Source organism: Molossus molossus, unplaced genomic scaffold (genome assembly GCF_014108415.1).
Source record: "Molossus molossus isolate mMolMol1 unplaced genomic scaffold, mMolMol1.p scaffold_m16_p_17, whole genome shotgun sequence".
Classification (NCBI taxonomy): Eukaryota; Metazoa; Chordata; class Mammalia; order Chiroptera; family Molossidae; genus Molossus; species Molossus molossus.
This window is the reverse complement of record NW_023425352.1, coordinates 22,294,991-22,320,006: the sequence shown is the minus strand read 5'-3', so window position 1 is coordinate 22,320,006 and position 25,016 is coordinate 22,294,991. Positions and strand designations below refer to the sequence as shown.

Here is a 25,016-nt window from a genome sequence, read left to right as displayed (position 1 = left end):
CCTGCTCACCTTGAAAACATCCCACTCATGGGATGTGAGGAAAGACCTCATGTAGATCAGGCACCAATTCTAACCCAAGGCAAGCAGGGAACAATAGTTCTCAGATTGGCAGTTTTTAGAGCAACTAAGAAAACTCATTACAGAGAAACTTGGAAACCCAACTAAAAGGCTAACCCCCCACACAGACCTTATTTAATCAAGTTTCTGAGGGCATCTTTTCGAATGTCAACTGGGAATGGAGAAAGAGACAGCTTTGCTTTCTTAACAGTCCAAATGTTTATAAGGTTTTCTCAACACAACTCAAGGAGGTAAAATCTACTCCCCATTTGTTACTTGATCTAACACAGGAAAGCTTTCAACAACACTTCTTCCTATAACCAACAGTCAAATCCTGCTGATGCTACAGACTTCAGATAAGATCCAAAGCAAGTGAATGTCTGAAAAAGAAAATCAGCAAGAGGCTAACCTAGATATGCCACCATGATGAGAACACTAGAAGGAAAAGGCCACTGTTTCTTGGCATACTTTTTTAAAGTCCTAGTCACTCAGCTTCCCAAAAGTACACTGCTCTAGGTAATAAGGATCATCTGATTACCAAGAATAGTCTGTGCGTTAGCAGCAGTTGCGGGGAAGGCAAGGTGGCTAAAAGCAAGAGTTTGAATTCTAGCTCCTCTACTCATTAATTGTGGTAAGTTAGGCACACTAATTCACATGAGCTCAATCTCCTCATCTGTAAAATGGAGATAATATTTTCTTCCTCGAGGTTTCTATGACACTTAAGTGAAATATGATGGAAAATTCTTAGCATAGTATCTGGCATATGGTAAGGGCTCAATGATTGTTAACTATATTTTTTTCTCCTTTGACGTTTTTATCACATTCTAAGGAAGTTCTTTAGGAAAGAGAAAAAAGAGAGAGAAAGAAAGGGAACAACTTGAAACTGGACATAATAAACAACTTTGTAATTTCTGAAAAATGTCATGTTCAACTAGCAGCAGTTGGGGAGTGAGTCACTTCATTTCAGGAGATGGGGCCAACCTAGAAGGCCAGGATATTAATGCTGTAAAAATTTCTATTCTGCCCTGGCCGGTTTGGCTCAGCTGTTAGAGCGTCGGCCTGCAGTCCGGAGAGACCCAGGTTCGGTTCCCACTAAGGGCACCTCGGTTGCAGTTTGTCCCCAGCCCTGGTTGGTCGTGCGGGTGGCAGCCACTCGATGTATCCCTTTCACGTTGACGTTTCTCTCTCTTTCTCAGTTCCTCTCTCTCCCTCCCACTCTATCTGAACAAAAAATGGGAAAATGTCCTCAGGTGAGGATTAAAAAAAAAATTTTTTTTATTCTTTATATACTGATACTCCTTAGCACCATGTACCTGTTGTGCTGGTCACGTTTTAAAACTAGAGGCATTCTACTTTCAGCCACAAAACAGAATTACAAACTCAGTGAGCCATCACGAGATCACTCAAATAGCATCCTGCCTCTATTTGATCTAAATCATTCCATACTTACCATTTTTCAATGCACTTCCTTAGACCTTTTTTTTGGCCTCCTCTATCTCTTTAGATAAAATGACTAAATGGAATGCATTATTTGAGGTGAGGAAGAACTATTTTATATATATATAAATACATATTTTTTTAATCCTCATCCGAGGATATTTTTCCATCCATCTTCAGATAGAGTGGTTGGGGGGAGGGGCGGTAGAGAGAAACATTGACTGGAGAGGGACACATTGACTGGCTGCCTCCCGCAGGACCCTGACCAGGGTCAAGGACAAACTAAAATCGAGGTATGTGCCCTTGACTGAAACCGAACCCGCGACTAATTGGTCCACAGGCCCATGCTCTAACCACCAAGCCAAACTGGCCGGGGCAAGAACTATTTTTTATATTTACCATGTGACATCTTTTCTATCACTTCCATTTCTTTTTATTTTTTATTTTTATTTTTGGTATGTGCCCCTAGCGGGAACTGAACCCAGGACTCTCTGGTCCGCAGGCCGACACTCCAACCGCTGAGCCAAACCGGCCAGGGTTCACTTCCATTTCTTAAATCCAATACCTTATTTAACTTCTCTGTGTTGAGCTAGACACCCAGCCTCTCTGGTGTCCTCTGCACCTTTCTAGAAAGGTTACGACTTACTGCTTGGGTCATGGGATTGATTGCAGTATAGCTAGAATTCTGTTCTCCGCAGCACACACCTTCTCATACTAGTTTGCGTAAAATTTTACCAGCTTTTGGTTTTGCTATTCATCTGGAATTCCTCATGTTTCTTCAAAAACCTACCTCCTCCATGGTCACCAGGATTCCTTAATGTTTTCTGGTGAGTGACTTATATCAAAAGCTGCAAAGCCCAGATAAATTATGCCCACCAGCTTGACCTTGCCTACTATATTAATTCTTCTGGGGCTTCTGACAAACTAGAGATACATGCCTCACTCCAGAAATATTATTTTCTCCAATTCCTTGGCCACATCCAATTTTTCAGGCTGATATTTCAGAGAGCCCTACTGGGCTGAGCCAGATTTCAGTTCACATTCAGAAAAGCCAAGCCACTGCCCCAGAGTGGCCTGCATTCAACAGAATGTTCCAAAAATATTCATTCCTGATGATGGTGCTTTCCTATCACATATAACTCAACTCTCTTTAAGTATCTTCAGCATTTTTCCTCAGCTATTTTTTTTTTTGCTTTTGTAATAAGGCCCCAGAGGCTATTATACTTGATAGAGATAAAATTGGCTACCATGCCAACCCCTCCAGATTACCAGTAAAACAGGTGTTGGTGATAAATTACATATCTATTAGTCGCTCTAAATGCCATTCATCAGTTCCTCCAAGACAATGAAAGCGATCAGCTCCTAGGATTTATAACACATTAACGTTGCTCCACATATTCCAATTCCCCTTTAAGTATTCCTTTCTCACGGCCTCCCCTTCTTCTATATCACTCTGTGTAAGAATAAGCTCCAGATTTTGTTAACTCATCACTTTTGACCTGGCTAGGAATCATATCAAACATCACTAAGCAAGGATCCAGAAGTTCAGAAATGACAATCCTCCCTCCAATTGGCCCACTTTTCCTAGCATTGCTACTTATTAAGTGAGGAAAGTCAGGTTGCCTCCATGTAGTTCCTGACTTCTGGGTTTAGTAAAGTACTCCTAGTGTCTAGGACTGAGTGCTAAATGCTCCTTATTACTCCAAAGCTATCCCCAATAAGGTTCTGGTCTTCCCTAACTGGACTCCTTCCTTTTCTTTTTTTTTTATCCTCACCCAAGGGCATTTTTCCATTTTTTGTTTTAGATAGAGTGGAAGGAGAGAGGAAGAGAGAGAGAAAGCGAGAGAGAGAGAGAGATCGATGTGAAAGGGACACATCGAGTGGCTGCCTCCCGCACAACCCCAACCGGGGCTGGGGACAAACTACAACCGAGGTACATGCCCTTAGCAAGAATTAAACCCGGGTCTCTCTGGACCGCAGACTGACGCTCTAACCACGGACCCAAACTGGCCAGGGCTGGCCCTCTTCCTTTTCCATGTATTCTGCCTTTTGAGGGGAATCAAGTAGACACACCAACCCAAGTAGAAATCTCTCTGAGTTCTGCTCTTCATCTCAAAAACCTATAAATCTGTCCCTAGTTAATTCAGGGGCAAAATTAACTCCAAAATTAACACAAATAAGTTTGTCTTCAATTTCCATTAAAATAAGAAAGTTTCCAGACCAACAGTGATACATTAAGAAAACCCAACATATAAAAGTCCAATCTTTCAAAACAAATGCATTAGGTCAGTGGTTCCCAATCCTGGCAAATCATCATATTCAATAGAGGATCTTAAAAAAATACAGATTCCCAGGTACCACCCCCAAAAGATTCTGACTCAGTGTGTTGAGAGTAAAGCCCAGAAATTTCTTCTTTTTAAAAAGTTCCTGGCCCTGGCCGGTTTGGCTCCAACAGCGTCGTCGGCCTGCGGTACAGAGAGACCCGGGTTCGGTTACCGGTAAGGGCATGTACCTCAGTTGCAGTTTGTCCCCGGCCCTGGTTGGTCGTGCAGGTGGCAGCCACTCGATGTGTCCCTTCACATCGATGTCTCTCTCTCTCTCTCTCTCTCTCCCTCCCGCTCTATCTGAACAAAAAATGAAAAAATGTCCTCGGGTGAGAATAAAAAAATAAATAAATAAATAAATAAATAAAATAAATAAAAAGTTCCTGCCTGGCCCTGGGCAGTTTTGCTCAGCAGTTAGCGTAAGCCTGCAGACCAGAGAGTCTTGGGTTCGGTTCCCGCTAAGGGCGCGTACCTCAATTGCAGTTTGTCCCTGGCCCTGGTTGGAGTCGTGTGAGTGGCAACCATTTGATGTGTCCCTTTCACGTCGATGTTTCTCTCTCTCTCTCTTCTTCCCTCTCTTCCTTCTGCTCTATCTGAAGATAAATGCAAAAAAAAAAAAAAAAAAATGTCCTCGGGTAAGGATAAAAAGATAAATAAAAAGTTCCTGCCCAGCCAGTGTGGCTCAGTGGTTGAGCATTAACCCATGCATCAAGAGGTAGCCGGTTTGATTCCCAGTCAGGGCACATGCCCCGGTTGTGGGTCAAATCCCCAGTGGGGGGCATGTAGGAGGCGGCCAATCGATGTTCTCTCTCATCAATGTTTCTATCTCTCTCTCCCTCTCCCTTCCTCTCTCTCTAAAATCAATAAAGAGGGGCCCTGGCCGGTTTTGCTCAGTGGTTAGAGCGTTGGCCTGTGGACCAGAGAGTCCCAGGTTCGGTTCCTACTAGGGGCACATACCTCAGTTGCAGTTTGTCCCCGGCCCTGGTTGGTTGTGCGGGTGGCAGCCACTCGATGTGTCCCTTTCACATTGTTGTTTCTCTCTCTCTCTTCCTCTCTCTCCCTCCCATTCTATCTGAATAAAAAAGAAATGGAAAAAATGTCTTCGGGTGAGGATAAAAATAAATAAATAATGTTGCTATTCTTTAAAAAAATTTAAAAGAAAAAAAAAAACAAAAAAAACAGCTGTATCATCTGCCCCATGCATATTTTCTTTTCTTTTTTATCCTCACCCAAGGACATTTTTTTTGCATTTATCTTCAGGCAGACAGGCAAGAAGAGAGAAAGAGAAACATCGATGTGAGAGAGACACATCGACTGGTTGCCACCCATAAGGCCGGGACCAGGGACAAACTGCAACTGAGTACCTGCCCTTAGCGGGAACCAAACCTGGGTTTCTATGGTCCGCAGGCCAACGCTCTAACCACTTAGCTAAACTTGCCAGAGCTGCTCCATGCATTTTATATCGGATTTTTAGAATTTGGTGTATCAAAATAAATCCATATACCATTTACCAAGAGCATGTCTTCCATATTAAACAAAGTCTTCTAGCCCTGGCCGGTTTGGCTCAGCAGTTAGAGCGTCGACCTGCGGTCCTGAGAGACCCGGGTTCGGTTCCCGCTAAGGGCGCGTACCTCGGTTGCAGTTTGTCCCCGGCCCTGGTCGGCCGTGCGGGTGGCAGCCACTCGATGTGTTCCTTTCACATCGATGTTTCTCTCTCTCTCTCTCTGTTCCTCTCTCTCCCTCCCACTCTACCTGAACAAAAAATGGGAAAATGTCCTCAAGTGAGGATAAAAAAAAAAAAAAAGTCTTCTAGGAGTAGCCACATGTAGGAAGATAATAGAAAGATAACAACTTATCAATTAAAGGGCCCACTTACCTCATATTTTCTGTAGTTGACCAGCAAAGCCAAGAGGACTACAGCATCATACCCATGCACCCTACGACTTGGGGGGTGGGAGAGTATCTATAATAAGAACCAGAAATGTGTGAGAGTGCTAACTCCTACTTCCTAGGAAGGCAGACAAAGAGTATTTGAGGAGGTAGTTTACCCAAAGAAGAAAGAGGTGACAAGGGAATTGACCAACCTGTAAAATTGCTTCAAATATGCTGTTGATCATTACATACTCCAGGATAGTGTTCTGGCTGATGTTATCTGTCACCTGAGTGCAATAAAAAGCTTTTTAAAAACTATACTGAGATACTCTAACATTACTCTAACATATATCTCCTCCACTAGTATCTGAGAGAAACAGAAATGTTAAAACATTCTACTAGATATTTACCAGACCTTTTATAATCTCCTTCAAAGCCACCACAGCCTACATAGACACTAGACTAAAACAGACATTAGATGGGTAAGAAATTAGCAAATTAAAAATCTCTAAATTTTTGTTTGTTTGTTTTTATTAATCCTCACCCCAGGATATTTTTGCATTGATTTTTAGAGAGAAGGAGTGACCAGGAATTGATTCCGTCACCCTTCGGTGTGTGGGCCAAGGCTCTAACCACTGAGCAATTAATGCCAGGGAGGAAACTCCCTAAATTTTTTAACTTCTCATAGTTCCTCTCATAGCCAACACAAGCATTTGCTTAACAGTTTCTTGGGTATCAGTCCTCAAATGGCATAGGAAGAAGTTTATGATCCAGAAGTCTTTGAGTGGTGGCAAGGAAAGGTTCAACCACCTGAAGTAAATGAACAATACCTTGCCCTCCTCCCACCAGAAGGCACAGGCCAGCTTCAAGCTACAAAATCTAAGTCAGAACAAACAAAAACATTCAGAATCACAGAAACTGTTTCCAAATGAGACCTGATGAGAAGGGCAAATCTGCTAATCCAGAAGAGAGTAGATCTCCAGGAATGGTACCTCTAGAGTAACAAATATTCCATATCCTACAGGCTAAAGTGCCAGGAGTTTCTCCAAACAGCAACTTCCAGGAAACAAAAGCTCATGCAACTAACTTCCTCCTACACATTCAAACACAACAGAATGATGTAATGCCCCAATAGATGATTTATTTTTCTCTATTCCTCTCTAGTTTTGTGCTCAAGTATTCAAATAAGTTTGCCCCTGCTGTCAATTAATATCCTTGAAAAAGAAATATATAATGAGTTACTTACAGTCACTAAGCAAAGGAGAAGTTTCAAACATAAACTCTTCAGACTTTCAGAACCTTCTGCACAAAGCAACGAATCCAAACTCTCCATCAAGTTCTGAGAAAGGAATGGTTAAGTGTTAAACCATATCAAATAATATCTGCACTGTGTCTGCCCAATTCTGGGTTATGTTACACAGTGTAAAGTGAATTAACACACAATGAAGTAAGCATATCATTCCCTGAGGCCCAGGCCTTACAAAATTAGACAAAGTAAAGGAAGACTTCTAAGTCTAGCTATTTTTGGAAAAATGCTTTAGAACAACTATATAGAATAATAGAATTCACTATTCTACCAAGTAAATATTTCTAGCCTGTCATCCTCATATAAACCTTTAGTTTAGAATGAAGTAAATTTTTAAAAGATCAATAATAATGGTTAAATTAAATAAGTATATGAAATAATATATAAGCTAATAAATTAAAATAATAAATAAAATAATTAAGTTCAAGGTTAATAATAATAGTTCAATAACTAGATATGTTTCATTATTTGATAAAGAAAATATATCACTTGAGAAAGGCACACTGAACAAGCAACACTGAGACAGTAACACTACTGGCTATCACTGGCATAGTTATGCAACAAAGCTAGCTTGTGTCCATCCTGGTCAATTCCACAAGATAATGTGAGTGGAGTTTATCACTTATACTAACAACCAGCTGTTAGACACAATGTAATCAAAAGATAAAATCCTTAGATACTACAATAGAAGGAAGAAGAAAAGAAGTATCTTACATTAAATGAAGAAAGAAAATAAATGAATAAGAGTTTAGCATGCTGAGAAGTGAAGGTTCAAAATAAGCTACTTCAGTTCAATTCAACAAATATGTAGTGAGGGTCTACTATATGCTAAATATTGTGCTTTCAAAAATACAAAAAAAAAAGCCCAGCCGGTGTGACTCAGTGGTTGAGCATCGACCCATGCACCAAGAGATGGCCGATTCAATTCCTGGTCAGGGCACATGCGCAGGTTGTGGGCCTGATCCCCAGTGGGGGAAATGCAGGGGGCAGCCAGTCGATGTTCTCTCTCATCGATGTTTCTATCTCTCTCTCCCTATCCTTTCCTCTCTGTCTAAAAATCAATAAAGGAAAAATATTTTTAAAAATAAAATAAAAAATACTAAAAAAGCCTGGTCGGTGTGGCTCAGTGGATTGCACGGCATCCCATGGACTGAGAGTTCCAAGTTTAATTCCCAGTCAGGGCACATGTCCAGGTTGTAGGCTTGATCCCCCATGGCAGGTGTGCAGGAGGCAGCTGATCGATGTTCCTCTCTAACATCAATGTTTCTATCTCTCTCTCTCCCTTCCTCCCTCTCTAAAAAGTCAATAAAAACATATTTTTTAAAAAATATAAGAAAAACACTTCTGAGATCTTGCTTCCTGGCATTGTCAGTTTTGTCTCAAATAAACACTTATTAAAATTAAAAAAAATAATAATAAGGCAATGACTCTTGCTCTCAAGGTGTTTTTAGTCTAATGGGAGAGAAAAATAAGAAAACAATTTTGATGTAATTGTTACTATAACAGAAATATACATGGAGGAAGGAAAATAGTTCAGATGTCACCTATTCTAGGACTCCTCAAGTTTGGGTTGTATTTTGAAAAATTAGTAAGAATTAATTAAAACTTGAGGAGGAAAGAAATTCTAGACAAGCATTAGCATGATCAAAGACACAGGAGGAATGAAACAGCTCTGAATACAAAGTTGGAATACAATTAGTTTTTTATTATGGAATAATGAGTGAGAAACAGTGGTGAGAGATGAGACTAGAGAAATAAACAAGGAGCAGGTCATGCAAGTTTTAAAAGGCTAACTAGGAGTTTGGTCTTTATCCTATTAGTGATAGGAAACTAATGAAGGGTCTTAAGCAGGAAAAATTTGAGTGTAAGATACAATACCTCTGGTGTCCATGTGGATGACAGATTTAAAGATGATAAGCCTGGAGGAATGGAGACAAATGAGGACTAATCTATCAGTTTTCAGAAAATAGTTGCTATGTCTTATTTGCCTCTGTATCCTCAGTGCCTGGCACACAGGAGCCTAACAAATGTTTGTCAAAAGTATGAATGTAGGCATCACTGCAACAGTTCAAGTGAGAGATAATGGGGACACTGGCAACAGGGGGGGTGGAGGGGAGGGGGAAGGTATGAGAAATATGAGCTGAGGTAAAATTCGCTGAACTTGGTGATCATCTAGAAATGAAAAATGAGGAAGAGGAAAGAGTCAAGGATGACTCCCAGGCTTTTTGGCTTTAGGGACTGAGAAGACAGGTGCCCCTATTCTGATAGGGAATGAATGAGGAAGAACAGATGTCAGGAAAACAATGAGTTCCATTTTGAATATGTTAAGCAACAGATATTTAGGGATGTGTAAGTAGTATATTCAGCAAGTGCTTATACAGTACATATACAACTCAGACTCATGAGGGAATGTTAAAACTCAAGTTAGAGACTTAGTAATCAGCAGTATACACGCAGTAGTTAGAATGATGACAATGAAAGAGAAATATGGGATTTTACTATGATACATACATAAACTGTATAGGCTAGAATTTAAAAAATGATTCCAGGTAGTAAATCTTTGTGTATTCATAATTGTCTATTCATAACCTTTTAAAATAACTTAATCACTATAAGGATTCTTTGGCACACAGATTTTATATTTTAAATTTACTGAGTGACAGAAGACTAGTTCCTCAAATATGTTGTTCACATTGTAAACAACATTCATTCAAGATATTGTCAAACACTGCAAATCTGATATCTGATAAGAGACTTATATCCAAAATATGAAAAGAACTCTTATGCCCTGGCCGGTTTGGCTCAACGATTAGAGCGTTGGCCCGAGGACCAATGAGTCGCAGGTTCGATTCAGTTGCGGTTTGTCCCTGGCCCAGGTCAGGTCCTGTGGGAGGCAACCACTTGATGTGTCCCTCTCCCATTGATGTTTCTCTCTCTCTCTCTCCCTCCCTCCCTCTCTATCTGAAGATAAGTAGAAAAATATCCTCAGGTGAGGATTTAAAAAAAGAAACAAAACAAACTCTTACAACTCAACAATAAAAAGAGACAAATAAATCAATCTATAAATAGGCAAAGGATCTTAATAGCCTTTTCTCAAAAATAAAAACAACAAATAAAAGCTATTGTTAACGAGAATGTGAAGAAACTGGAACCCTCATACATTGCTGGTAAAACTGTAAAATGGAACAGCAACTTTGGAAAATAGTGTGGCAGTTCCTCAAAATGTTAAACATAGAGTTACCATCTGACCCAGCAATTCCACTCCTGCATATATACTCAAGACATCTGAAAACATATGTCCACGCAACAACTTATACATGAGGGGAAAGCAGGAGGGGGGTGGGAGAGGGGAAGAGGGATCAATGCGGGGGTGGACATTTGTAATACTTTCAACAAAAAAGATTTTTTCAAATAATCTTATACACGAGGCTGGGTGGAAGGGGGCAAATGGTGCGGGGAACAAAACAAATATAAAAAACATAAATGAATGTTCATAGCAGCATTATTCATAATAGTCAAAATGTTGAAATAGCCCAAATGTACATCAATTGATGAATGAATAAATAAAATGATATGGTACATTCATAACAAAGGAATACTAATCAGCCATAAGCCCTGGAGGGTTGGCTCAGCAGTTAGAGCGTGGTCCATGGACAGAAGGATTACAGGTTCAATTCCCAGTCAAGGGCACATACTTGGGTTGCAGGTTTGATTCCCTAACCCAGTCAGGGTCATGCAAGAGGCAACCAATCGATGTCTCTCTTGTATCGATATTTCTCTCTCTCCCTTCCATTATATCTAAAAATCAACGGGGCCCTGGCGGTTTGGCTCAGCAGTTGGAGCGTTGGCCCATGGACCAGAGAGTCCTGGGTTTGGTTCCCACTAAGAGCACGTACCTCGGTTGTGGTTCGTCCCAGGCCCCGGTTGGGGTCGAGTGGGTGGCAATCACTCGATGTGTCTCTCTCTCTCTTCCTCCCTCTCTCCCTCCCACTCTATCTGAAGATAAATGTAAAAACATCCTCGAGTGAGGATAAAATAATAATAATAATAATAATAATAATAATAATAAAATAAAAATCAATGGGAAAACATCTTCAAGTGAGAATTAACAAAACATAAAAAGGAATGAGGTATCGATACATGCTATAACATGGATGAACCTTGAAAACATGCTAAGTGAAAGAAGCTAGAAACACCACATATGATTACATTCATATTAGATGTCCTGATCAGGTAAATCCATAGATACATAAAGCAGACTGATGGTTACCAGAGCTACAGAGAAGGGAAATGAGGAATGACTGTTAATGGGTATATGTTTTCTTTTGCGGGTGATGAAAATGTTTTGAAATTAAAAGCAGTGATAGTTGTACAGCTTCATGAATATACTAAAAACCCCTTAAATGACACACTTTATTTTTTATTTATTTTATTTTTTTTTTATCCTCACCCGAGGACATTTTTCCATTTTTTGTACAGATAGATTGGGAGGGAGAGAGAGGAAGAGAGAGAGAGAGAAACATCGATGTGAAAGGGACACATCGAGTAGCTGCCACCCGCACGACCAACCAGGGCCGGGGACAAACTGCAACCGAGGTACGTGCCCTCAGAGGGAACCAAACCCGGGACTCTCCGGACCGCAGGCGGACGCTCTAACCACTGAGCCAAACCAGCCAAGGCTTAAATGACACACTTTAAAAGGGTGAATCAGCCTGGCCGCTGTGGCTCAATGGATTGAGCATCATCCAATGGACTGAGAGGTCCTGGTTTGATTCCTGGTCAGGGCACATGCCTAGGTTTCTGGCTCAATCCCCAATAGGAGGCGTGCAGGAGGCAGCCAACCGATATTTCTCTCTCTCATTGATGTTTCTCTGTCTCTCTCTAAAAAAAAAATCAAGAAAAAACATTTAAAAAGATAAATAAAAGGGTGAATTATATGATATGTAAAGTATACATCAATAAAGCTGCTATTTTTTAAAGTATCAAACAGAAATAAAAATTCTGATAGTCATTGTGTTAAATAAGAAAGCTTAAAGCTTAGAACTAAAGTTACCCTTGTATGTTTTATTACATTTTATTTAAGTTCATAAATGTTTTTAAGACTGTATGATCATATGATATAAATCATACAATAAACTGCTCAGTCTTTATCCTGCAGAGAAAGGATGGCTGAATTCAAATTTGAACTTCAAATTTTCCTTTATTCAGATAAACCAAATCTGTAAAATAAAAACATCCAAATTCAAGGCCAAATTCAATCATTTATTTCTATTTGAGTCCAAATCTTCTAGTACATTTAACTGTCTGCAGATGGCACCCGTGAATAGCTCTCAGAAGCATCCATACACAGGTACAGCTGCAGCTTAAGCCTCACCTTCATGCACAGCTCCGCCTTGTCAAAGCCCATCAGCATGTTGATAATGTCAAACCCAGAGGTAGACTTATTCTTTTGATGTACTCCTCGAATGAGTGCACACAAGGTCTGCAGAGATAAGAGAAAGAATTCATTCTAGAGAGGAAGTCTCAAAATGAAGGGCACTGGATCTATAGCCTCACATTGCAACCTCAGAACCTCCTACTTGCACAGCTGACATTCAAGTGCTTTCATACTTGAGCTCCAAAACTCAGTCTGAGAATTAATATATACAAAATCCAGAAATCAAGAGGAACAGCAACTAAAATTGTTGTTATCCTCTTTTTCTGTTGCTTTTCAGCCATCCTCTTTTTTTTTTTTTGGTACGTGCCCCTAGCCGATAGGGCCTAGCGGGAACTGAACCCGGGACTCTCTGGCCCGCAGGCTGATACTCCAACCACTGAGCCGAACCAGCCAGGGCGCCATCCTCTTTTTTATTTATATATTTATTTTTATCCTCGCCCGAGGACATTTTTCGATATTCTGCTCAGATAGAGTGAGAGGGAGAGAGACGGAGAGAAAAACATCATTGTGAAAGGGACACATCGAGTAGTTGCCACCCACATGACCCAACCAGGGCTGGGGACAAACTGCAACCGAGGTACATGCCCTTAGCAGGAACCGAACCCAGGTCTCTCCAGACCACAGGCTAACACTCTAACCGCTGAGCCAAACCGGCCAGGGCTGCCATCTTCTTTTTTAAAACTACACTGCAGACAAAGACTAAGAGGTGATATTCAAAAATAAAAAACAGTTCCTGAGGTTGTGTAGTGAAATTGCTGAAATTATCCTATATTTAAAATTAATTTTAGTATTTACATTATAGTTTATCATTTTTAGTAATTATTTTTAATAACTACAAGTTCTTTAAGTCCCTATATGATAACAACCAATTGCTTCAAATCTTAAATTCATTACATTCCATTATTTGTAAGCTGTGTGAGCCTGGACAAATTAGTTAACTTTTCAGTGCCTCAGTTGTTTTATAAAATGGGAAAGACGCCCTGACCAGTTTGGCTCAGCAGTTGAGCGTCACCCTGTGGACCAGAGAGTCCCGGGTTGGGTTCCCGCTAGGGGCACGTACCACAAAAAAAAAAAAGGGGAATGACAATAATAGCACCCATCTCACACGAATGTTGTGACAACGATGGGAATTAATACCATAAAGCACTTAGAACAGTCCCTGGAACTTTGTTAAAGTTCCAATAACAGTATCTGGAATGTTGTTAAAGTTCAATAAGTATAAGCTATTACAATAATATACTATATTTTTATTGGTCACCAAGTGACTAATGTCAATTTATTTCCACTGAACTAAAAACAGCTTACAATTCATGCCCCAACAGTGAACCACTGCAATTACGGAAGTACACTTTTCGACTTTCACTTCAACTTTCAATGAGCCCCTACAACTGTGGAATTTATTGTGCCAAAGATTAAAAGAGTTACAGGATAAACATAGTCCTTCTTTCTGGGGCATCAACTCAAGAGGTAATTTCTATATTCTACAGATGAGAAAACTGGGGCTCGCAAAATGGAAACTTAAACCCAATCAACCGAAACTTCCAATAAAATCCTTTATGCTGTCTATCACTGCCCTAAGTCTGTCAATCACTGACCTAAGTACTCAGCCCTAGAAAGGCTAACCTTGGAACTACTAGACATAAACTTTAGAAATTCTGCCCATCAACTGGCTGGTGTGGCTCACTGGTTGAGCATCAACCCATGCACTAAGAGGTCGTCAGTTCAATTCCTGGTCAGGGAACATGGTCAGGTTGTGGGCCCAATCACCAGTGGGGGGCATGAAGAAGGCAGCCAATCAATGTTCTCTCTCATGGATGTTTCTCTCTCTCTCTCTTCATCTCTTTCTAAAATCAATAAAGAAACAATATTTTTTAAAAAAAAGAAACTCTGCCCATCATTCATTCAATAAAAATTTACTTCTAGAGTGCTATTTGCCAGGCACTGTTCTACACACTAGGAACAAAGTTTTGAATGAAACTATCAGAGTCTTTGCCCTCAGGAAGCGTACAATGTATCCCCATGAGCCCAATGGTTGGCACATAAGAGTCATCCAAGAAATAATTGTTCAGTGAATCTTCCTCATAATCATGCCACCTAGCATTAAGAACAATGTTTTCAGAGTTACAGACCCTTTTAAGAATCTGATGAAAACCCTCGCTCCAAAAAGATTATACATATACACATAAAATATTATATATAGCCCTGGCCGGTTTGGCTCAGCGGTTAGAGCATTGCCCTGCAGACCGGAGAGTCCCAGGATTGATTCCCACTAAGGGCACGTACCTCAAGTGCAGTTTGTCCCCAGCCCCGGTTGGGGTCGTGTGAGTGGCAACCACTCGATGTGTCTCTCTCATATCAATGTTTCTCCTTCTCTCCCTCCCACTCTATCTGAAGATACATGCAAAAATGTCCTCAGGTGAGGATTTTAAAAAAAAGAATCTCCTCTGATTTTTGCTGTAGACTAAGCAACCTTGCCTCAGTTTCCTCTCTATCTCTTCCTTTCCTTAAGTAATATTAAGAATTTTATCAAACAATCTGCCTTGGCACTAGATCAGTTATACAAATAGACAAGAGTAATACCATAAGCATCAGTTTGTTTAACCAGGAAGATGACTAAACAAGTATGACACAGACATTTGATTACTTAAAGAAATAAAGAAAATAGCCCTGGCCGGTTTGGCTCAGCGGTTAGAGCATCCGCCTGCGGTCCTGAGAGACCCGGGTTCGGTTCCCGCTAAGGGCATGTACCTCGGTTGCAGTTTGTCCCCGGCCCTGGTCGGTTGTGCGGGTGGCAGCCACTCGATGTGTCCCTTTCGCATCGATGTTTCTCTCTCTCTCTCTCTGTTCCTCTCTCTCCCTCCCACTCTACCTGAACAAAAAATGGAAAAATGTCCTCCGGTGAGGATAAAAAAAAAAAAAAAAAAGAAATAAAGAAAATAGAAAACCTCACATCTAAGGGCAATTCTAGGTTCCTCAGGTCCCAACAGATGTGTTACAATTTCTCTCTCCTGTCAAACAAGACTTCCCAGTCTCCCAGCCTGGTACCTGTAATGCATTGACAACTCGAATTGGATGTTCCTCTCCCAGAGCCTGGATGCAGTGTTGAAATAAACAATTAATGTTGTCCTTGATCTTCATTAACTCCTCACCATCAAGAGATTCCAGCTTGCCTTCTAGGTACTCTAAATTAACCTACCAAGGAAACAATAAGGGCCTGAGTTCACTTTTAGTACAGCAACTAGAACACATGAGAAGGCAATCTCAGTTACCAGGAAAATCCACAGATGTCACCAAGTCTTACCTTCATGAGGAAGAGCTCTTCCCAAAATCGAGGACTGCACTTACTGGGATCCTCTGTCTGAAATCAAGATAAGCAGGTTCAATATCTGCAACTAAACACCAAATCATTAAGAATACATTTGAGCCCTGGCCGGTTTGGCTCAGCGGTTGGAGCGTCGGCCTGCGGTACAGAGAGACCCGGGTTTGGTTCCCGCTAAGGGCACGTACCTCGGTTGCAGTTTGTCCCCGGCCCTGGTTGGTCGTGCGGGTGGCAGCCACTCGATGTGTCCCTTCACATCAATGTTTCTCTCTCTCTCTCTCTCTTCCTCTCTCTCCCTCCCGCTCTATCTGAACAAAGAATGGAAAAATGTCCTCAGGTGAGGATTAAAAAAAAAAAGAATACATTTGAGCCCTCAGCGGTTAGAGCATCGGCCTGCAGTCCGGAGAGACCCGGGTTCGGTTCCCACTAAGGGCATGTACCTCGGTTGCAATTTGTCCCGGGCCCTGGTTGGGTCGTGTGGATGGCAACCACTCGATGTGTCCCTTTCACGTTGATGTTTCTCTCTCTCTCTCTCTCTCTCCCTCCCACTCTATCTGAACAAAATATAGAAAAAATGTCCTTGGGTGAGGATTAAAAAAAAAAAAAAGAATACATTTGAAAAGGTCACTATACTTAATCTTTCAAAATTAACTTTTAAAATATTTTTTAAGCCCTGGCCAGTTTGGCTCAGCGGTTAGAGAGTCGGCCTGCGGTCCTGAGAGACCCAGGTTCAGTTTCTGCTAAGGGCACGTACCTCAGTTGCAGTTTGTCCCCGGCCCTGATTGGGTTGTGCGGGTGGCAGACACTCAATGTGTCCCTTTGACATCAATGTTTGTCTCTCTCTTCCTCTCTTTCCCTTCCATTCTATCTGAACAAAAGAAAAAAGAAAAATGGCCCTGGCTGGTTTAGCTCAGCGGTTAGAGTGTCGGCCTGCGGTCCAGAGAGACCCGGGTTCGGTTCCCACTATGGGCATGTACCTCAGTTGCAGTTTGTCCCCGGCCCCCTGGTTGGTCATGCAGGTGGCAGGCACTCGATGTGTCCCTTTCACATCGATGTTTCTCTCTCTCTCTCTCTCTCATTCATTCTCTCTCTCTCTCCCACTCTACCTGAACTAAAATGGAAAAATGTCCTCGGGTGAGGATAAAAAAAAAAAAAGGAAAAATGTCCTTGGGTGAGGATAAAAGTATAAATATATATGTATATATGTGTGTGTGTGTGTGTGTGTGTGTGTGTGTGTGTATATATATATATATATATATTTTTTTTTTAAGCCCTGGCCGGTTTGGTTCAGCAATTAGAGCATCGACCTGCGGCCCAGAGAGACCCGGGTTCAGCCCCCGCTAGGGGCATGTACCTTAGTTGCGGTTTGTCCCCAGCCCTGGTCCAGTCATATGGGAGGCAACCAGTCGATGTGGCTCTATCATCACATCAATGTTTCTGTCTCTCTCTCTCCCTCCTTCCCACTCTATCTGATAATAAGTAGAAAAATATCCTCGGGTGAGGAATACAAAAAAAAAATTTTTTTAAATACGTTTTCATTGATTTTTTTAGAGATAGTTGCCTCCTGCAAGTCCCCAATTAAGGATCAGGCCCACAACTAGCATGTACCCTGACCAGGAATCGAACCAGGACCTCTCAGTCCATGGGACAATACTCAATCCACTGAGCCCCACTAGCTGGGATCAAAATTAAATTTTAGCTTGGTCAGTATAAACTACTGTAATGGGGAACAACAGTTTTTCAAGATTTTTTTCCCAAATGGAAGGCATTTTACATATATATATATTCCCTGAACTAAAAGTTAAATATTGGCTCAAAGAATCTCCCTCAAATCTTTCTCTTCTACAAGAAGTGAACCTAATCATCTAAATAAATAAGTCAAATATGTCCCCATTGCATTTGTATCATGTCCAGTTTTCAAAGCCCATTCACATACATAAAATATAATGACCCAGTGAGATATAACCACTACCCTCCTTTTAGGAAAGAGGATCCACAAAGTTAAGTGGAGTGCAGGAGCCAAAACCCAAATCATGAGTGCAGGAGCCAGAATCCAAATCATCTCAGTAATACTGCCATGGTTTTTACAACATCCTGTGTTGACTACTTCTACTTGCCCTCATATATGCATTTAGTCTTCTCTACTGAGTTTTTGTGTTGATTTTGGGTTTTTTTCTTCATTGATTTGAGAGAGAGAGGAATGGGGAGAGAGAGAGAGATAGAAACATCAATAAGAGAGAACATCGACTAGCCGCCTCCTGCATGCTCCCCACTGGGGATTTGGCCCACAACCTGGGCATGTGTCCTGACTGGGAACCGAACCTGCAACCTCTTTGTGCATGGATCAGCACTCAACCACTGAGCCACACCAGCTGGGCCTCTGTACTGAGTTTTTTTTTTTATCCTCACCCAGGACATTTTCCTACACCTATCCCTAGATAGAGCGGGAGGGAGAGAGGGGTGAAGAGAGAGAGAGAGAAACATCAATGCAAGAGAGACACATCTACTGATTGCCACCCGCATGACCCCAACCAGGGCCAGGGACAAACTGCAACCGAGGTACATGTCCCCAGCAGGTACCTCTCCGGTCTACAGGCCGACACTCTAACCGCTGAGCCAAACCGGCCAGGGCTATACTGAGTTTTTAATATGTTCTTTCCTTAAATTGTTCTAAAAGTTTAGCAAAATTATAGTGCTAAGATACAAAATTTCTCAGCAATTATATTCAAACAGAAATTCTAGAAAGTCAGAGGCTTTTGGTTAATGAGTGAAATAAGAAAAAGATAACCCCAAACCCCACTTTACAGGAAAGCTAACAACAAAAATCAGTAGATCGATTGTCTACTATCACTTTACCTAAAGTTAACCTTTTATTTTATTTTTTTTAATATGTTTTTATTGCCCTGGCCGGTTTGGCTCTGCGGTTAGAGTGTCGGCCTGCGGTCCAGAGAGACCCGGGTTCGGTTCCCGCTAAGGGCACGTACTTCGGTTGTACTTTGTCCCCGGCCCTGGTTGGTCGTGCGGGTGGCAGCCAGTCGATGTGTCCCTTCACGTCGATGTTTCTCTCTCTCTCTCCCTTCCTCTCTCTCCCTCCCACTCTATCTGTACAAAAAATGGAAAAATATCCTCGGGTGAGGATGAAAAAAAAAAAAAAAATTTAATATGTTTTTATTAATTTTTTTTTTTTTTTTTTTTTTTTAGAGAGAGAGGAAGGAAGAAGGAGAGACAGATAGAAACATCAATGAGAGAAACATTGACTGCCTGCCTCCTGCAAGCCTCAAGTTTGGGGATGGAGCCCACAACCCGAGCATGTACCCTGACTGGTAATCAACCCCAGGGCCTTCTGGTGTATGGGTCAACACTCAACCACTGATCCACATTAGCTGGGCTTAAGTTGACCTTTCTTTTTAATCCTCACCCGAGGACTTTTTTTCCATATTTTGTTCAGATAGAGTGGGAGGGGGAGAGAGAGAGAGAAATATCGATGTGAAAGGAACACATCGAGTGCTTGCCACCCGCATGACCCAACCAGGGCTGGGGACAAACAAACTGCAACTGAGGTACATGCCCTTAGCGGGAACCAAACCCGGGTCTCTCTGGACCACAGGCCAATGCTCTAACCGCTGAGCAAAACCAGCCAGGGCTTAAGTTGACCTTTGAAAATTACTATCAAGCCCTGGCCAGTTTGGCTCAGCGGATAGAGCATTGGCCCACTGACCAGAGAGTCCCGGGTTCGGTTCCCGCTAAGGGCACGTACCTCAGTTGCAGTTTGTCCCCGGCCCCGGTTGGAGTCGTGTGGGTGGCAGCCACTCAACGAATGTGTCTCTCTCTCACATTGATGTTTCTCTCTCTCTCTTCCTCTCTCTCTCCCTCCCACTCTATCTGAAGATAAATGCAAAAATGTCCTCAGGTGAGGATAAAAAATAAACATAAATTAAAATTACTATCAAGAACTAATGTCTTCATTAGTTAAGAACTCCTGGTCTAATAAGAAAATATACTAGGAATCTCTTCTGGATTTTTAATTGGGGATGACATAGAGAAGCAATATTTCTGGCCTTCTCATAAGGTCCTCATTTAGTCTCTTTCTCTCAAGTCCTACTCCACAGGAGAGGTCACACTTTGACCCTCACATTTCTGTAATGTCATTTTGTTGTCTATATATGAAACTCAGGGGACTAATGGAGCTAGCACTTCCCATCCTCAAAGCTCACTCAAGCAGGAATCATATGTATACCAAGTTTACTTAACATAGAAAGAGCCCTAATAGAATCCTAGTACCTGCTCATTTTCTCTGTATAACCACCTATACTGACCTGGGCAATTCTGTATTAATGTTCTGCATGTCAAATTCTATCTCTAAGGCTTTGCCAAGAGTTAGATGTTTTACTTGACTGAATTATTTATCCTGAGCCATGTGGCAAAGTTAAACAAGTAAGGGCTCTAGAGTCAAACACTAGGGTTCAAATCACCTTCTAGCTGTGATCCCCAGTGTTCTCATCTATAACATGATCTTTTACTTGACATACATAAAAAACATGGCCCTCTTGCACTATTCTTGTCAGAATTAAAGCTAGTGTATTTAGTGATACATTTACAGTAATGCCAGGCACATAGTAGAAACTCAATGTACAGTAACTCTTATTAAAGGTATTCTTCTATTTCACATGTTCTACTTATGACCTAGACTTCAGAAGGCAAGTACCCCTGCAAAGCATCTAATTAATCTAACTTTCCCTGACTGGGTACATTTTACAACAGAGGCCTGGAATATGATCAGTCAGCAGTTATGAAGACCCAAAGAAATCCAACTGCTAATATTCTTCAGTTAACTCATATAGAGAATGAGATCATCTAATTAGGCAACTGTTCTGTCTACTAATAACTTGAGATGGAATATAATATAGCAACTTTTTAAAATATCTGAAGTATAGAATTGTAGAGCCAAAAGGAACTTTAAGAGACATCTAGGATAGAAGGGTTCATAAGGAAGACAAGTCTTAAAGATATTCAGAAAAGAAGCTTCCCCAGCTTCCCTTCCTCCTTTCAATTGTTTAACCCAGCTTATGGCAACAATTTATATTAACTAATACATGATCATAATTTCTACTATGAGAGAGCTCATTTTCATCCTTGCTCTTTCTCTTTCACCCTCTGAAGAACTAGAAGGTAGCAGGCAGAGGTGAGGTTGTCTTTCATTTTGGAACAAGAAACCAAGGAATCAAGCCATGCAGAATATCAGGGCTTCAGGCCTTACCATGAAGATCTCATCATACATCAGTACCACTTTTTCCTTCAGTGGTTTTTTGGAGGCTGAAGATTTCCGGAGCAAACCCCCCCGTTTCTCAACCTGTGCCATGATTATAGAATCTGTGAAAAGAATGCCAGAGTTAGTGCCAGAAACACTCTCCAAGATTCTAGAGACTCTACTGAAATACCGCTAAATGGGAAATTTTTTAGAAAGAAATGATAAACAGCCATGCTATAGGTCTTGCACATCTGTTTCAACACCCGCTCCCCTGACCAGGTAATTTCAAGGTTTAAATCGTTACTGGCCTACAGCACAACACATTTCACATCCTTAAAATTTTCCAGTGAACAAGACTTAATGCAGATCCAAAACCAAGCAGGAAAGTGTAACTAGCTCCATCTGTAATAGGTCTGACTATATATTTGAGATTGATGGAGGGAAGGCTGCAAAGTACACACTGCCCCAGACTGATGGTAAAGTTAAATTTCAAGTATTGATCAAGCTTAGGACCATTAAGACAGGAAGTGTGCTGCAGACTGATGTGCTCCATTGATTTTCCCCAAAGTAAGTAGGTTCTCGTCACTGCAAGGCCTTCACTGCCTCATAAATCACAATGCACTTGACTGTCTTCAGAAATTCCTCTGGAAAGAGACCCAAGGTAGAAAACAGCAGTTAAAGACCAAAAATTTAACTTGATTTCAAAATAACTGAATATAACAATACATTCCTTTAGAATTTAGTTATACATGTATATATACAAACGGTTTCAGATCAAACCTCAATGTATTTTTCAATTCTATATAAAAACAGTTCCATGAATCATGCCCAAATTTCCCCATCTTGCTTCAAGGAATTCTCAATTTTTTTTTTTTTTTTAATCCTCACCCAAGGATATATTTATTGATTTGAGAAAGAGAGAGAGAGAGAAAGAAACATCCATGTGAGAGAGAAATATCAATCAGTTGCCTCCCTTACACACCCTGACCAGGGATTGAACCTGCAACCTAGGTATGTACCCTGACTGGAAATCAAACCCACAACCTTTTGGTGTACGGGACAACACTCCAACCAACTAAACCACCAAGCCAGGAATAGGAATTCTCAGATTTTTAAATAAGAGCTTGAAATCCAACAGGATTTCACTGTGGATTTACACATATTCCCTTACTCCCTTGATTCTTCCTACCTGGAAGAGACCAAATTCCTGTCTCTCTTAAATTCTAGACTCTAGTTGTAAAACAATCTCAACCAATGGTAAGTATGGGGGGTAGCAAGGAGCCTGATTTTTTTTTTTTTATCCACACCTGAGGACATTTTTGCATTTATCTTCAGAAAGAGCAGGAGGGAGAGAGGGGGAAAGAGAGAAGAAGAGAGAGACAGAAACACTGATGTGAGAGAGACACATCGACTAGTTGCCAACCCACATCGACTAGACCCCAACCGGGGCTGGGGAGAAACTGCAAGGGAGGTATGTGTCCTTAGCGGAAACTGAACCCCGTACTCTCTGGTCTGCGGGCTGCCACTCTAACCGCTGAGCCAAACCGGCAGCCAGAGCAAGGAGCCTGATTTTTACTTCCAGACAAAACCGAAGCAGCAGAACAAAATTAATTTTGTTCAGTAACTTTTGGAAAATATGCAATACCTTTCAAATAAAAATAAAAATTTTATTTAAGGAACAGATACATCAAATAGCATAAAAGATTATATCTCAGACATTGTCTTTTTCTAATACACATAGCAAAAAAAGAGATTCACCTCTGAACACAAAACACACAAAGCACATAAAATTTGCCCAAGTAGATATTAGGAATCTTTAGCAAAGGGAGTACATCTTATACTTTTTTTGTAAGCCTCTGGCTCATGGTAAATGTATAGTGTATGCTCATCACTGACTGATTCTGAAATGAGGTAGGTGAGGGGAGACCTGAAAAGTACTAGATCTGACATAAAATTTTAGTAAGACCTATCTTTATTGAGGCCTCACTAAGCCCTCAAATTCCATTATAGTCTACCGAAAACAAGGGAAAAATACCAACAACAAAGAAAAGATTCTTGTGGGCAATTATTTTATATTGATCATGCCTTTGCCTTAAAGCATGAAATACAGCCTCTGTTCAAAACATTCCTGTGTCTTTTAAATAGGCTGTCAAGAGAAAGGTGTCTTTATAGGGGAGAAAACAAATTGGAAATCAAGAAGATCCTATTAAAATAAATCAAAAGCAATGCTATTCCAAGCTTAGTACCAGTTGATTAGCAGGAATAGCGGGAACCACGAGTTCCTGGATGTGAAAAGCACATGTTTACAAATATCTCCCGCTGAGGATTTATAATTGGGTTACAGCTAATCAATATCTACCCCAAATCTAATAAACTCACTTTCTCTATATCAGAATCAATACTTTCTAATAAGCAAAAGGGAACAGGAGAGGAGGGAAAAACAATCCCAATCCAAAATACCAAATTTCCTAAGAAATTAAATTCTTTTCATCATTCTCCTTCAATTGGGAGCAGGGGGAAAATTCAACCAAGGGCTTCAACTCATTACTCTCTGTCATCATCACAGGCAACTGGAATTTACCACCCAGGCTGTCAAAAATGTGACCTGAAATCAACAACATAAAGTCTCTTCCTCCTCCAGCACTTCTATCCATGAAACAAAGCAAAAAAGGATATGTCTAGGATATGTCTAGGGTGGTGGACTGAGAGAAATGTAGAATTCTTATAGAAGTTTTTGTTGAATTTTTTGGGGGGGGTGGGGGAGGGAGGTGTCTCAGAAGTTAAGCCTGTGCTCCTAAATTTGAAAGTGAAATATCTGACTGGTAGAGCAGTTAACTGCAACACATCAGTAATGTGGGTGCAATCTGTTTACATCCTCTCTGTGCTTTTTTCCTCTTTCACAATCCTCCTCTGTTGTAGAGAGAATCAGTACCAGCTGAGGAGCAGCAAGGCCAATTGGAACAACCAACCAGCAGAACCAAGACTAGAACACAAGTCTCCCAACCAACCAGATGATAGAGTAAGTACTTCTCAGTTTCCTTACAAGTAAAACAAGGAGATTGGACTAGACATATCATCTAATGATTCTCTCAGCATCACTTAAATACCATAAACACATAAGGAACACCTAAATATTATAAAACACTAGTTTAGGCACTAGGGGGTTACAAAGAGCAAACTCCGCCCTGGCCAGTTTGGCTCAGCGGTTAGAGTGTCAGCCCGCGGACCAGAGGGACCCGGGTTCGGTGTCGGCTAAGGGCATGTACTCTCAAAAAACCCCAAAAAAACAAAGAGCAAACTCCATACCTGATCCTCTGGGAGCTATCTATTGACAGAGACAGACACATAATAATGCATAGCACAAGGTAAATAATGAGATACAAATAGAGTAAAAGTACCAAAAAAAAGCTACGGGAACACAGGAAGGGAAAGAAACATATGATCTTCGTTGATTCAGGCTTTTAAATCCTTGTGGTGAAAAGCAAATACAGCAAAGCCACAGTAATCCCACAGAAATACCATTTTAGGCTTAATACAACTTCTCAGAAATAAAAGAGAACCAGGAAACTTTTTAATACTAATTTCATTTACCACCAAACTTAGGAATGGCTTCAGATTTCCCCAACTCAATAGTAAATAAATTAAGTATTTTATTCCTAAACCTCCAGGACTGCTGGTCCCATGACCTGCAGCACAGCTTCTCTCTGAAGATCCAAGTCATGCAACTTCTTAAGAACTCTATCTTATTGATTTTTTTTTCTTTTTTTAGAGAGAGAGGAAGGGAGAGATAGAAACATTGATGTGATTGAGCCCACAACCCAGGAGTGTGCCCTGACCAGGAATCAAACCAGGACCTCTCAGTCTATGTATGGGCTGATGCTCAATCCACTGAGCCACACCGACCAAGCTTAAGAACTGTATCTTAAAGCAATCCAGCCACTTTTTTTTTTAAATCTTCACCCAAGGATATTTTTCCATCTATCTTCTGATAGTATAGGGAGGAGAGAGAAACAGAG

At 41.0% G+C, this 25,016-nt stretch overlaps 1 protein-coding gene across 12 annotated transcripts in view; it reads right to left on the bottom strand.

Moving 5' to 3' along the window:
* The window catches only part of ARMH3 (armadillo like helical domain containing 3), a 177,387-nt gene that overhangs the window by 144,838 nt on the left and 7,533 nt on the right, over positions 1-25,016 (bottom strand). For 5 of the 12 annotated variants that reach the window (XM_036264626.1, XM_036264624.1, XM_036264625.1 and 2 more), the window contains exons 1-8: positions 21,514-21,659; positions 21,010-21,122; positions 15,735-15,791; positions 15,479-15,625; positions 12,371-12,478; positions 6,937-7,029; positions 5,903-5,977; positions 5,695-5,781 (exon numbers count right to left, since the gene is read on the bottom strand). In XM_036264626.1, coding sequence (XP_036120519.1) covers positions 5,695-5,781; positions 5,903-5,977; positions 6,937-7,029; positions 12,371-12,478; positions 15,479-15,625; positions 15,735-15,791; positions 21,010-21,122; positions 21,514-21,553 — 720 coding nt within the window. In that variant the 5' untranslated portion in view covers positions 21,554-21,659. Of the gene's footprint in view, positions 1-5,694; positions 5,782-5,902; positions 5,978-6,936; positions 7,030-12,370; positions 12,479-15,478; positions 15,626-15,734; positions 15,792-21,009; positions 21,123-21,513; positions 21,663-25,016 lie in introns of those variants that run through there. The other 7 variants (XM_036264620.1, XM_036264619.1, XM_036264622.1 and 4 more) reach the window with 4 other exon arrangements.